The sequence below is a fragment of the Leucoraja erinacea genome, unplaced genomic scaffold, assembly GCF_028641065.1.
Source record: "Leucoraja erinacea ecotype New England unplaced genomic scaffold, Leri_hhj_1 Leri_312S, whole genome shotgun sequence".
Lineage (NCBI taxonomy): Eukaryota > Metazoa > Chordata > Chondrichthyes > Rajiformes > Rajidae > Leucoraja > Leucoraja erinaceus.
In genome coordinates, this window is record NW_026576213.1 from 99,660 (window position 1) to 112,500 (window position 12,841).

Here is a 12,841-nt window from a genome sequence, read left to right on the forward strand (position 1 = left end):
ATTCCGCCCTTCTATCCCCACCTACCCCCAAACTCGCCTTTACGCTGCTGTTGGAAGTCCTCACCAACCTCGTTGTGACTCGGGGGATCCCGGAGCTCAGGGCCCGCCGCTCGTGGCTGCTGCTGAACACGCGGGAAGGGAGATTGTTTCAATCTTTATATTGTCACAAAAGTAATTTCTGTTCCGTTGACGGACGCGGTTAACACGTTAAAATGAACGGATCGACAGACAGACAAACAGCTCTGATTTCAGTTGCAGTTTATTTCACTCTTCCTAACATTTACATTCCCTCTGGTTCTATTTCCGCGCTCACTGGGGTTTTACGACGTGGTATATTGGGATTAATTGGGAGTCGCTCAGCGCCGATCTGTTGTCCACCGACCCCAAACTGGCGCCGACCTGTTGGCCAGCAACCCTTTTACACATCCGGAGCGGAACTGGAGCAGATTCTCAGCCACTGGTTTTGTTCCCAAGGCCCGAAGAAAGGATAAAGTTTCTCCGTGAATTTATTCTCACTGAACGTGTGGAGATGGGACTTGGTGTCCGCGTCGTAAAATGAAACTGTCCCGGACTCGTAACAGAGATAAACTCCCACCCTCGCGGGGACGGGCCGGTTGGGGATACGGGATGGAGGGGAGGTGACTGCTTCAAACTGCTCACCATCTCGCCAGATGCCCCAGATACCAGTGTCCGGGGACGGCGTGCACCTTCTCTTCCTCTCCACAGACTCTGCGGCGACTCCCAGACTCCAGCCCTGACTCCCCGCCACCTCCACCTCCCAGTAATGTCTCCCCGATGTGAATCCCTCCGATCCCAGCAAACATGCCCAGTCTGTAAACCTCTTCCCGGTGTCAGGGAGACACCTCCGGGTCCGGGTCCGTCTCACTCTCTTCCGATCCTCAGACACCTCGAGCAGCGGATGCGCGGTTTCCACATCCAGGGTGACGGAGACTGGGGGGAGAAGCAGAGAATCAGAGAGTCCCCGGGGGTCGGGGGGAGACTCGGGCACAGGCGGGAGAGTAGCCGCTCGGCCTCAGGCACAGCGGACAACTGACACCTTGACCGGGTTTCATCCGAACAACATCGGATGGACAACAGACATCTCTCCCGAGTTTTGATCCGGGATAGAGAGGGGAACTCCGTGAAGTCTCGGAAGGGAACGCGGGAGGGGGGTCGGGGAGGACGAGTGCAGAGGATGAAGAGGACTACGAGATTGCAGGGGTGACGGGGAAACGAAGGAGGAGGGGGATATTCAGATATGGAGGCAGGTGGATATTGAGGTGAGTGGCAATTTGAGGTTGCTAAAGAGGAGGTAGAGGTGTGGGGTGGATGCCATGATCATTGCGAATGGGAGGAGACATGAGGGGCCAGATGACCTGCTCCTGTGTTTTCTGAGTGGTGAGACAAAGGGAAGGGTGGGTTTGTTGGTCAATTGGAGTGGGTGGAAACGGATTTACAATGAATTCATCAGGTCTGAAAGGCTTGGTTATCAGGTGAAATTGGACAGTCAGAAAGTCATAAGTGAAAGCATTCGAATAAGGCCATTCGGCCCATCAAGTCTACTCCACCATTCAATCATGGCTGATCTATCTCTCCCTCCTAACCCCATTCTCCTGCCTTCTCCCCATAACCTCTGACACCCGCACTAATCAAGAATCTATCCATTTCTGCCTTAAAAATATCCATCGACGTGGCCTCTACAGCCTTCTGTGGCGACGAATCCCACAAATTCACCACCCTCTGATTAAAAACATTTCCCCTCATCTCCTTCCGAAAAGAACATCCTTTAATTCTGAGCCTGTGACCTCTAGTCCTAAACTCTCCCACTAGTGGAAACATCCTCTCCACATCCACTCTATCCAAGCCTTCCACTATTCTTCAATGGGGTCCCCCCCCCCCCCCCCCTCTTTCTTCTAAACTCCAGCGAGTACAGGCCAAATGCTGACAAACTCTCATCATAGGTTAACTCATTCATTCCTGGAACAGACTATTCAGACTGGGACATGTTTTCTCTTGGGAGCCTGTCAGGGTGACATTATAGATGTGTATATCTAAACGGTGGCCGATTGGGAAAGGGGGAGATGCAGCGAGACCTGGGTGTCATGGTACACCAGTCATTGAAGGTAGGCATGCAGGTGCAGCAGGCAGTAAAGAAAGCGAATGGCATGTTGGCTTTCATAGCAAGAGGATTTGAGTATAGGAGCAGGGAGGTTCTACTGCAGTTGTATAGGGTCTTGGTGAGACCACACCTGGAGTATTGCGTGCAGTTTTGGTCTCCAAATCTGAGGAAGGACATTATTGCCATAGAGGGAGTGCAGAGAAGGTTCACCAGACTGATTCCTGGGATGTCAGGACTGTCTTATGAAGAAAGACTGGATAGACTTGGTTTGTACTCTCTGGAATTTAGGAGATTGAGAGGGGATCTTATAGAAACTTACAAAATTCTTAAGGGGTTGGACAGGCTAGATGCAGGAAGAATGTTCCCGATGTTGGGGGAGTCCAGGACAAGGGGTCACAGCTTAAGGATAAGGGGGAAATCCTTTAAAACCGAGATGAGGAGAACCTTTTTCACACAGAGAGTGGTGAATCTCTGGAACTCTCTGCCACAGAGGGTAGTTGAGGCCAGTTCATTGGCTATATTTAAGAGGGAGTTAGATGTGGCCCTTGTGGCCAAGGGGATCAGAGGGTATGGAGAGAAGGCAGGTACGGGATACTGAGTTGGATGATCAGCCATGATCATATTAAATGGCGGTGCAGGCTCGAAGGGCCGAATGGCCTACTCCTGCACCTAATTTCTATGTTTCTATGTTTCTATGTATAAGATTCACGGAAAGGATGATTAGCCACAATACTTTACACAAGATCGGAGAGTCTAAACCGAGAGTGCATCGGTTTCAGGTGAGAGTGGAAACAATAACACACTCTGAGGAGCGGGTTTTTCAGTCAGTGGATCGTGTGTACATGGAACGATCTGACAGAGGAAGTGGTCGGGGCTGGTAAAATGCCAACATTTTACTGAGAATTGGGTAGATACGTGGATAAGAAAGACTTGGAAGGATATGAGCCTGACTGAGGCAAGTGCGGTTAGCTTGGTTGGGAAACTTGTTCGGCATGGTCGAGTCAAGTCAAAGGGCCTGTTGCTGTGCTACATAGCTCTCTGACTCTGTGAAGCTTCCCAGTAGATGAGCTTGGTGGTAGATCAAATCTTCAATTTCCCTTCAGTCCAAAATACCATTAATCTTTGAATCTCCGTACTACAGAGTCTACAGAGTGATTTAGGCCATTTGGAAAAATGGGCTGAAAGATGGCAGATGGAGTTTAATGCTGATAAATGTGAGGTGCTACACCTTGGCAGGACAAATCAAAATAGGACGTACATGGTAAATGGTAGGGAATTGAAGAATACAGTTGAACAGAGGGATCTGGGTATAACCGTGCATAGTTCCTTGAAGGTGGAATCTCATATAGATAGGGTGGTAAAGAAAGCTTTTGGTATGCTAGCCTTTATAAATCAGAGCACTGAGTATAGAAGCTGGGATGTAATGTTAAAATTGTACAAGGCATTGGGTGAGACCAAATCTGGAGTATGGTGTACAATTTTGGTCGCCCAATTATAGGAAGGATGTCAACAAAATAGAGAGAGTACAGAGGAGATTTACTAGAATGTTGCCTGGGTTTCAACAACTAAGTTACAGAGATAGGTTGAATAAGTTAGGTCTTTATTCTCTGGAGCGCAGAAGGTTGAGGGGGGACTTGATAGAGGTCTTTAAAATGGTGAGAGGGATAGACAGAGTTGATGTGGACAAGCTTTTCCCTTTGAGAATAGGGAGGATTCAAACAAGAGGACATGACTTCAGAATTAAGGGACAGAAGTTTAGGGGTAATATGAGGGGGAACTTCTTTACTCAGAGAGTGGTAGCGGTGTGGAATGAGCTTCCAGTGGAAGTGGTGGAGGCAGGTTCATTGGTATCATTTAAAAATAAATTGGATAGGCATTTGGATGAGAAGGGAATGGAGGGTTATGGTATGAGTGCAGGCAGGTGGGACTAAGGGGAAAAAAAATTTGTTCGGCACGGACTTGTAGGGCCGAGATGGCCTGTTTCCGTGCTGTAATTGTTATATGGTTATTTGGTTGTACTTAAAGATAGACACAGTCAAAGGTAGACACAAAAAGCTGGAGTAACTCAGAGGGATAGGCAGCATCTCTGGAGAGAAGGAATGGGTGACTATTCAGGTCGAGACCACATCGGGAGCATTGTGTACAGTTTTGGTCTCCTAATTTGAGGAAGGACATCCTTGTGATTGAGGCAGTGCAGCGTAGGTTCACGAGATTGATCCCTGGGATGGCGGGACTGTCACATGAGGAAAGATTGAAAAGACTAGGTTTGTATTCACTGGAGTTTAGAAGGATGAGGGGATATCTTATAGAAACATATAAAATTATAAATGGTGCTAGATGCAGGAAAAATGTTCCCAATGTTGGGCGAGTCCAGAACCAGGGCCCACAGTCTTAGAATAAAGGGGAGGTCATTTAAGACTGAGGTGAGAAAAAACTTTTTCACCCAGAGAGTTGTGAATTCAGGGAATTCCCTGCCACAGAGGGCAGTGGAGGCCAAGTCACTGGATGGATTTAAGAGAGAGTTAGATAGAGCTCTCGGGGCTAGTGGAGTCAAGGGATATGGGGAGAAGACAGGCACGGGTTATTGATAGGGGATGATCAGCCATGATCATATTGAATGGCGGTGCTGGCTCAAAGGGCCGAATGGCCTCCTCCTACACCTATTTTCTATGTTTCTATGTTTCTAGAAGACAGAGAGTGGCAATAAAGGGTATTTTACTGGTTGGCTGCCAGTGACTAGTTGAGTTCCACAAGGGTCGGTGCTGGGGCCACTGCTCTTCACGTTGTATATTAATGGTTTGGACGAGGGGATTGAAGGCTTTGTAGCAAAACTTGCGGATGATACAAAAATAGGTGGAGGGGCGAGTAGTGAAGAGAAAGCAGGAACCCTGCAGAAGGACTTGGACAGGATGGGAGAGTGGGCAGAGAAGTTGCACATGGAATACAGTGTAGCGAGGTGTGGAGTCGTGCATTTTGGTAGTAGGAATGAAGGCCAGTACTGCCATTCAAAGTGATCATGGCTGATCATCCACAATCAGTACCCCGTTCCTGCCTTCTCCCCATATCTCCTGACTCCGCTATCTTCAGGAACCCTATCTAGCTCTCTCTTGAAAGTATCCAGAGAACCGACCTCCACCGCCCTCTGAGGCAGAGAATTCCACAGACTCACAACTCTCTGTGTGAAAAAGTGTTTCCCCATCTCTGTTCTGAATGGCTTACCCCTTATTCTTAAACTGTGGCCCCTGGCTCTGGACTCCCCCAACATCGGAAACAAGTTTCCTGCCTCTAGCGTGTCCAAACCCTTAAAAAGCATATGTTTCAATAAGATCCCTTCTCATCCTTCTAAGTTCCAGCGTATACAAGCCCAGCCGTTCCATTCTCTCAGCATATGACGGTCCTGCCATCCTGGGAATTAACCTGGTGAACCTACGCTGCACTCACTCAACATCAAAAATGTCCTACCTCAAATTTGGAGACCAAAACTGCATGCAATACTCCAGGCGTGGTCTCACAAGGGTCCTGTACAACTGTAGAAGGACCTCTTTGCTCCGATACTTAACTCCTCTTGTTATGAAGGCCAACATGCCATTAGCTTTCTTCACTGCCTGCTGTACCTGCATGCTTACTTTACTGACTGATGAACAAGTACACCCTGATCTCGTTGTACACCCTTTTCCTAACTTGACACCATTCAGATATTAATCTGCCTTCCTGTTCTTGCCACCAAACTGGATAACCTCACATTTATCCGCATTAAACTGTATCTGCCCACTCCCCCAACCTGTCCAAATCACCCTGCATCATCCTATCATCCTCCTCACAGTTCACACTGCCACCCAGCTTTGTGTCATCTGCAAATTTGCTAATGTTACTCTTAATCCCTCCATCTATATCATTAATTTATAATGTAAATAGCTGCGGTCCCAGCACCGAGCCTTGCGGTACCCTAATTACTCTAATTTTGCCCACTAATCTCCTATGTGGGACCTTATCATTCTGACAGTCCAGGTACACTACATCCACTGGCTCTCCCTTGTCCATTATCCTGGATACATCCTCAAACAATTCCAGAAGATTAGTCAAGCATGATTTCCCCTTTGTAAATCCATGCTGACTCGGACTGCTGCTGTTACTGCTATCCAAATGTGCCGCTACTTCATCTTTTATAAATGACTCCAACATCTTCCCCACCACCGATGTCAGGCTAACTGGTCTATAATCCCCTGTTTTCTCTCTCCCTCCTTTCTTAAAAAGTGGGAGAACATTAGCTGCCCTCCAATCCACAGGAACCGATCCTGAATCTACAGAACAATGGGGAGAGGGCAGGCACGGGTTATTGACTGGGGACGATCAGCCATGATCAGAATGAATGGCAGTGCTGGCTCGAAGGGCCGAATAGCATCCTCCTGCACCTATTTTCTATGTTTCTATGAGACCCTTCTTCAGACTGAAGAACTTTCAATTCAGTTGTTTGTCAAAATGCGTCTGAAATGTAGTGAGGGTAATCGTATAATCCATCGAACCTCGACCCACAATATCGCAACTTGTCTGAAATTCAAGTCAGAAGGTGGAGTGGTTATTTATTACCAGGGAGACGGTGCTTGGGAAGCTTCTTTGGCTGGTGGACAAGTCACCTGGGCCAGATGGACTGAACCCTGGGGTTCTGAAAGTGATGGCTTTAGAGATTGTGCAGGCATTGATAGTGATATTTCAGGAATCACTAGTCATGAGTGGTCGCAGCTGATTGCAAAATTGCCAACATTACCTTGCTGCACAAAAAGGGAGCAAGGCAGAATAGTGGGAACGAGAGGCCTGTTAGTCTGACTTCTGTGGTTTGTAAGATTTGAGTCCATTATAAAGGATGAGGTTACGGGGTACTTCGAAGTTGACGCTAAAATAGGCCAAAGTCAGCATGGCTTTGTGAAAGGGAGTTCTTGCTTCATAAGTTTGCTGGAATTCTTTGAAGTAAATAGCAGGACAGACAAAGGAGAGACAGTAGATGTTTTTTTTCACTTCGATATTCAGAAAGACTTTGATAAGGTGCCACATATTAGCCTGCTTAGGAAGATGAGAGCCCACGGTATCAGAGGGCAGATACTGGCTTGGATCGCAGGTTGGCTGGATGAGGCAGTGCAGCGTAGGTTCACGAGATTGATCCCTGGGATGGCGGGACTGTTAGATGAGGAAAGATTGAAAAGACTAGGTTTGTATTCACTGGAGTTTAGAAGGATGAGGGGGATCTTATAGAAACATACAAAATTATAAATGGACTGGACAAGCTAGATGCAGGAAGAATGTTCCCAATGTTGGGCGAGTCCAGAACCAGGGGCCACAGTCTTAGAATAAAGGGGAGGTCATTTAAGACTGAGGTGAGAAAAAACTTTTTCACCCAGAGAGTTGTGAATTCATGGAATTCCCTGCCACAGGGGGCAGTGGAGGCCAAGTCACTGGATGAATTTAAGAGAGAGTTAGATAGAGCTCTAGGGGCTAGTGGAGTCAAGGGATATGGGGAGAAGGCAGGCACGGGTTATTGATAGGGGGTGATCAGCCATGATCACAATGAATGGCGGTGTTGGCTCGAAGGGCCGAATGGCCTCCTCCTGCACCTATTTTCTATGTTTCTATGTTTCTAGAAGGCAGAGAGTGGCAATAAAGGGTATTTTACTGGTTGGCTGCCAGTGACTAGTTGAGTTCCACAAGGGTCGGTGCTGGGGCCACTACTCTTCACGTTGTATATTAATGGTTTGGACGAGGGGATTGAAGGCTTTGTAGCAAAACTTGCGGATGATACAAAAATAGGTGGAGGGGCGAGTAGTGAAGAGAAAGCAGGAACCCTGCAGACGGACTTGGACAGGATGGGAGAGTGGGCAGAGAAGTTGCACATGGAATACAGTGTAGCGAGGTGTGGAGTCGTGCATTTTGGTAGTAGGAATGAAGGCCAGCACTGCCATTCAAAGTGATCATGGCTGATCAACCACAATCAGTACCCCGTTCCTGCCTTCTCCCCATATCTCCTGACTCCGCTATCTTCAGGAACCCTATCTGGCTCTCTCTTGAAAGTATCCAGAGAACCGACCTCCACCGCACTCTGAGGCAGAGAATTCCACAGACTCACAACTCTCTGTGTGAAAAAGTGTTTCCCCATCTCTGTTCTGAATGGCTTACCCCTTATTCTTAAACTGTGGCCCCTGGCTCTGGACTCCCCCAACATTGGAAACAAGTTTCCTGCCTCTAGCGTGTCCAAACCCTTAAAAAGCATATGTTTCAATAAGATCCCTTCTCATCCTTCTAAGTTCCAGCGTATACAAGCCCAGCCGTTCCATTCTCTCAGCATATGACGGTCCTGCCATCCTGGGAATTAACCTGGTGAACCTACGCTGCACTCACTCAACAGCAAAAATGTCCTACCTCAAATTTGGAGACCAAAACTGCATGCAATACTCCAGGCGTGGTCTCACAAGGGTCCTGTACAACTGTAGAAGGACCTCTTTGCTCCGATACTCAACTCCTCTTGTTATGAAGGCCAACATGCCATTAGCTTTCTTCACTGCCTGCTGTACCTGCATGCTTACTTTCACTGACTGATGAACAAGTACACCCTGATCTCGTTGTACATCCTTTTCCTAACTTGACACCATTCAGATATTAATCTGCCTTCCTGTTCTTGCCACCAAACTGGATAATCTCACATTTATCCGCATTAAACTGTATCTGCCCACTACCCCAACCTGTCCAAATCACCCTGCATCATCCTAGCATCCTCCTCACAGTTCACACTGCCACCCAGCTTTGTGTCATCTGCAAATTTGCTAATGTTACTCTTAATCCCTTCATCTATATCATTAATTTATAATGTAAATAGCTGCGATCCCAGCACCGAGCCTTGCGGTACCCTAATTACTCTAATTTTGCCCACTAATCTCCTATGTGGGACCTTATCATTCTGACAGTCCAGGTACACTCCATCCACTGGCTCTCCCTTGTCCATTATCCTGGATACATCCTCAAACAATTCCAGAAGATTAGTCAAGCATGATTTCCCCTTTGTAAATCCATGCTGACTCGGACTGCTGCTGTTACTGCTATCCAAATCTTTTATAAATGACTCCAACATCTTCCCCACCACCGATGTCAGGCTAACTGGTCTATAATCCCCTGTTTTCTCTCTCCCTCCTTTCTTAAACAATAGCTGCCCTCCAATCCACAGGAACCGATCCTGAATCTACAGAACAATGGGGAGAGGGCAGGCACGGGTTATTGACTGGGGACGATCAGCCATGATCAGAATGAATGGCGGTGCTGGCTCGAAGGGCCGAACGGCCTCCTCCTGCACCTATTTTCGATGTTTCTATTCCCATGAAAGAAAATGGGAAAACATTGCATCCATCTAGTATATGACTTGTTACGGTGTTAAAATATAAGAACTGTTTCATTTGAAAAACAAATGCATTCAAGAGTCTGTATGTCATGCATGTGGTGGGAGGCCGCTCTTCGGGGCTTCCGCAACGGCGACTTCTCCCGCCTGAGTTGCGGGGTTGAGGATGACCCGGATGACCCGCGGCATTGCCCCTTGGAATCCTAGCTGGGGGCAATGCTCCCCAGGGCCCCCATCTCTCTTCCTCTTTTTTCATTTTGTTCCTGTCTCATGCCTGGCTGCTCTTTCAAAGTTTTCCAAACCTCTGGCTTCCCGCTCACCTTTGCTATGTTATACATCTCTTTTATTTTGACACTGTCCCTGACTTCCCATGTCAGCCACGATCGCCTTTTACTCCCCTTAGAATCTGTCTTCTTCTTTGGGAGGAACTGATCCTGCACCCTCTGTATTATTGCCAGAAATATCTGCCATTCGCTGTCATCCGTGCCACGGTCTCTTTCCAGTCAACTCTGGCCAGCTCCTTCCTCATGCCTCCATAGTCCCCTTTGCTCAACTGTAATGCTGACATTTCCGATATACCCTTCTCCCTCTCAAATTGTAGAAACATAGAAACATAGAAAATAGGTGTAGGAGTAGGTCATTCGGCCCTTCGAGCCTGCACCGCCATTCATGGCTGATCATTCAACTCAGTATCCCATCCCTGCCTTCTCTCCATACCCCCTGATCCCTTTAGCCACAAGGGCCACATCTAACTCCCTCTTAAATATAGCCAATGAACTGGCCTCAACTACCTTCTGTGACAGATAATTCCACAGATTCACCACTCTCTGTGTGAAAAATGTTTTCCTCATCTCGGTCCAAAAAGATTTCCCCCTTATCCTTAAGCTGTGACCCCTTGTTCTGGACTTCCCCAACATCGGGAACAATCTTCCTGCACCTAGCCTGTCCAACCCCTTAAGAATTTTGTAAGTTTCCATAAGATCCCCCCTCAATCTTCTAAATTCTAGCGAGTACAAACTGAGTTCAAATGACAACAAATAAAATCTAATCTAATCTAATCTAATAGACACCACAATGTTCTTTTTTTAAACTCGAATCAATCAGGTATAATTTTTTTTTTAAAGTATCAATTAAGGGTAAACAAGCAAGGAAATGCCATTTCAAGGTATAATTATCAAAAAATCTGTGCAGAGGATACCTCTCTAATTAGAGTGAGTAAGCACAGTATCATGTTAACAGTGGTGTAAGTGCTGGTTTAATATAACATATTTTCAATATGACATGGGTAAACAAGCAAGGATTTGGGTCATTTTAACGTATGATTATCGCAAATTTTCTGTGTAAATTAAGAAGTGACAGGCAAGTAAAATGTGTTATTTAAGAACAATTTTAAAAAATGTATAGTATAAATTAAGGATGAATAGGCAAGAAAATTGTGTCATTTCAATGAACAATTATCAAAATATTTCTGCATAAAGGGAGCACAGCCCCCTTTTACCCCCATCAGCGGCATTGCCCCTTGGAATCCTAGCTGGGGGCAATGCTCCCCAGGGCCCCCATCTCTCTTCCTCATTTTTCATTTTGTTCCTGTCTCATGCCTGGCTGCTCTTTCAAAGTTTCCCAAACCTCTGGCTTCCCGCTCACCTTTGCTATGTTATACATCTCTTTTATTTTGACACTGTCCCTGACTTCCCATGTCAGCCACGATCGCCTTTTACTCCCCTTAGAATCTGTCTTCTTCTTTGGGAGGAACTGATCCTGCACCCTCTGTATTATTGCCAGAAATATCTGCCATTCACTGTCATCCCTGCCACGGTCTCTTTCCAGTCAACTCTGGCCAGCTCCTTCCTCATGCCTCCATAGTCCCCTTTGCTCAACTGTAATGCTGACATTTCCGATTTACCCTTCTCCCTCTCAAATTATAGAAACATAGAAAATAGGTGTAGGAGTAGGCCATTCGGCCCTTCGAGCCTGCACCGCCATTCATGGCTGATCATTCAACTCAGTATCCCATCCCTGTCTCCTCTCCATACCCCCTGATCCCTTTAGCCACAAGGGCCACATCTAACTGCCTCTTAAATATAGCCAATGAACTGGCCTCAACTACCTTCTGTGACAGATAATTCCAGAGATTCACCACTGTGTGTGAAAAATATTTTCCTCATCTCGGTCCTAAAAGATTTCCCCCTTATCCTTAAACTGTGACCCCTAGTTCTGCACTTCCCCAACATCGGGAATAATCTTCCTGCATCTAGCCTGTCCAACCCCTTAAGAATTTTGTATGTTTCTATAAGATCCCCCCTCAATCTTCTAAATTCTAGCGAGTACAAGCCGAGTCTATCCAGTCTTTCTTCATATGAATGTCCTGACATCCCAGGAATCGGTCTGGTGAACCTTCTCTGTACTCCCTCTATGGCAAGAATATCTTTCCTCAGATTAGGAGACCAAAACTGTACGCAATACTCCAGGTGTGGTCTCACCAACACCCTGTACAACTTCAGTAGAACCTCCCTGCTCCTATACTCAAATTGTAGATTAAAACGTATATTATGGTCACGGCCTGCTAATAGAAACATAGAAACATAGAAATTAGGTGCAGGAGTAGGCCATTCGGCCCTTTGAGCCTGCACCGCCATTCAATATGATCATGGCTGATCATCCAACTCAGTATCCCGTACCTGCCTTCTCTCCATACCCCCTGATCCCCTTAGCCACAAGGGCCACATCTAACTCCCTCTTAAATATAGCCAATGAACTGGCCTCATCTACCCTCTGTGGCAGAGAGTTCCAGAGATTCACCACTATCTGTGTGAAAAAAAGTTCTTCTCATCTCGGGTTTAAAGGATTTCCCCCTTATCCTTAAGCTGTGACCCCTTGTCCTGGACTTCCCTAACATCGGGAACAATCTTCCTGCATCTAGCCTGTCCAACCCCTTAAGAATTTTGTAAGTATGGATGTTTCCGCTGGTGGGACTCAGGATTAAAGGCCGTTCTTCAAGGGAGAAGATGAGGAGAGATTTCTTTAGTCAGAGTCTGGTGAATCTGTGGAATTCTTTGCCACAGAAGGCAGTGGATATTTTTTAAGGCAGAGAGGGATAGATTCTTGATGTCAGGTGTCAGAGGTTGTGGGGGAGGGCAGGAGAATGGGGTTAGGAGAGATACGTCAGCCATGATTGAATTGTGGGGTAGATATGATGGGCCAAATGGCCTCATTCTACTCCTATTCCTTATGACTTTAATTCCCTGCTGCCTATTCCATTTCACGTGCCCATTAATTCTCATTCATCCACCCAACACCCACCTTCGCAAGGATAATTTAATCAACGATTGACCATTGATCCAGCGTGT

General features: G+C 46.7%; 1 protein-coding gene across 1 annotated transcript in view; it reads right to left on the minus strand.

Annotated features, from left to right (window-relative positions):
• Positions 1–241: 241 nt before the first annotated feature.
• The window catches only part of LOC129693486 (E3 ubiquitin-protein ligase TRIM39-like), a 13,648-nt gene continuing 1,048 nt past the window's right edge, over positions 242–12,841 (minus strand). The window contains exon 3 of the mRNA XM_055630295.1: positions 242–951. Coding sequence (XP_055486270.1) covers positions 419–951 — 533 coding nt within the window. The 3' untranslated portion in view covers positions 242–418. The remainder of the gene's footprint in view (positions 952–12,841) is intronic.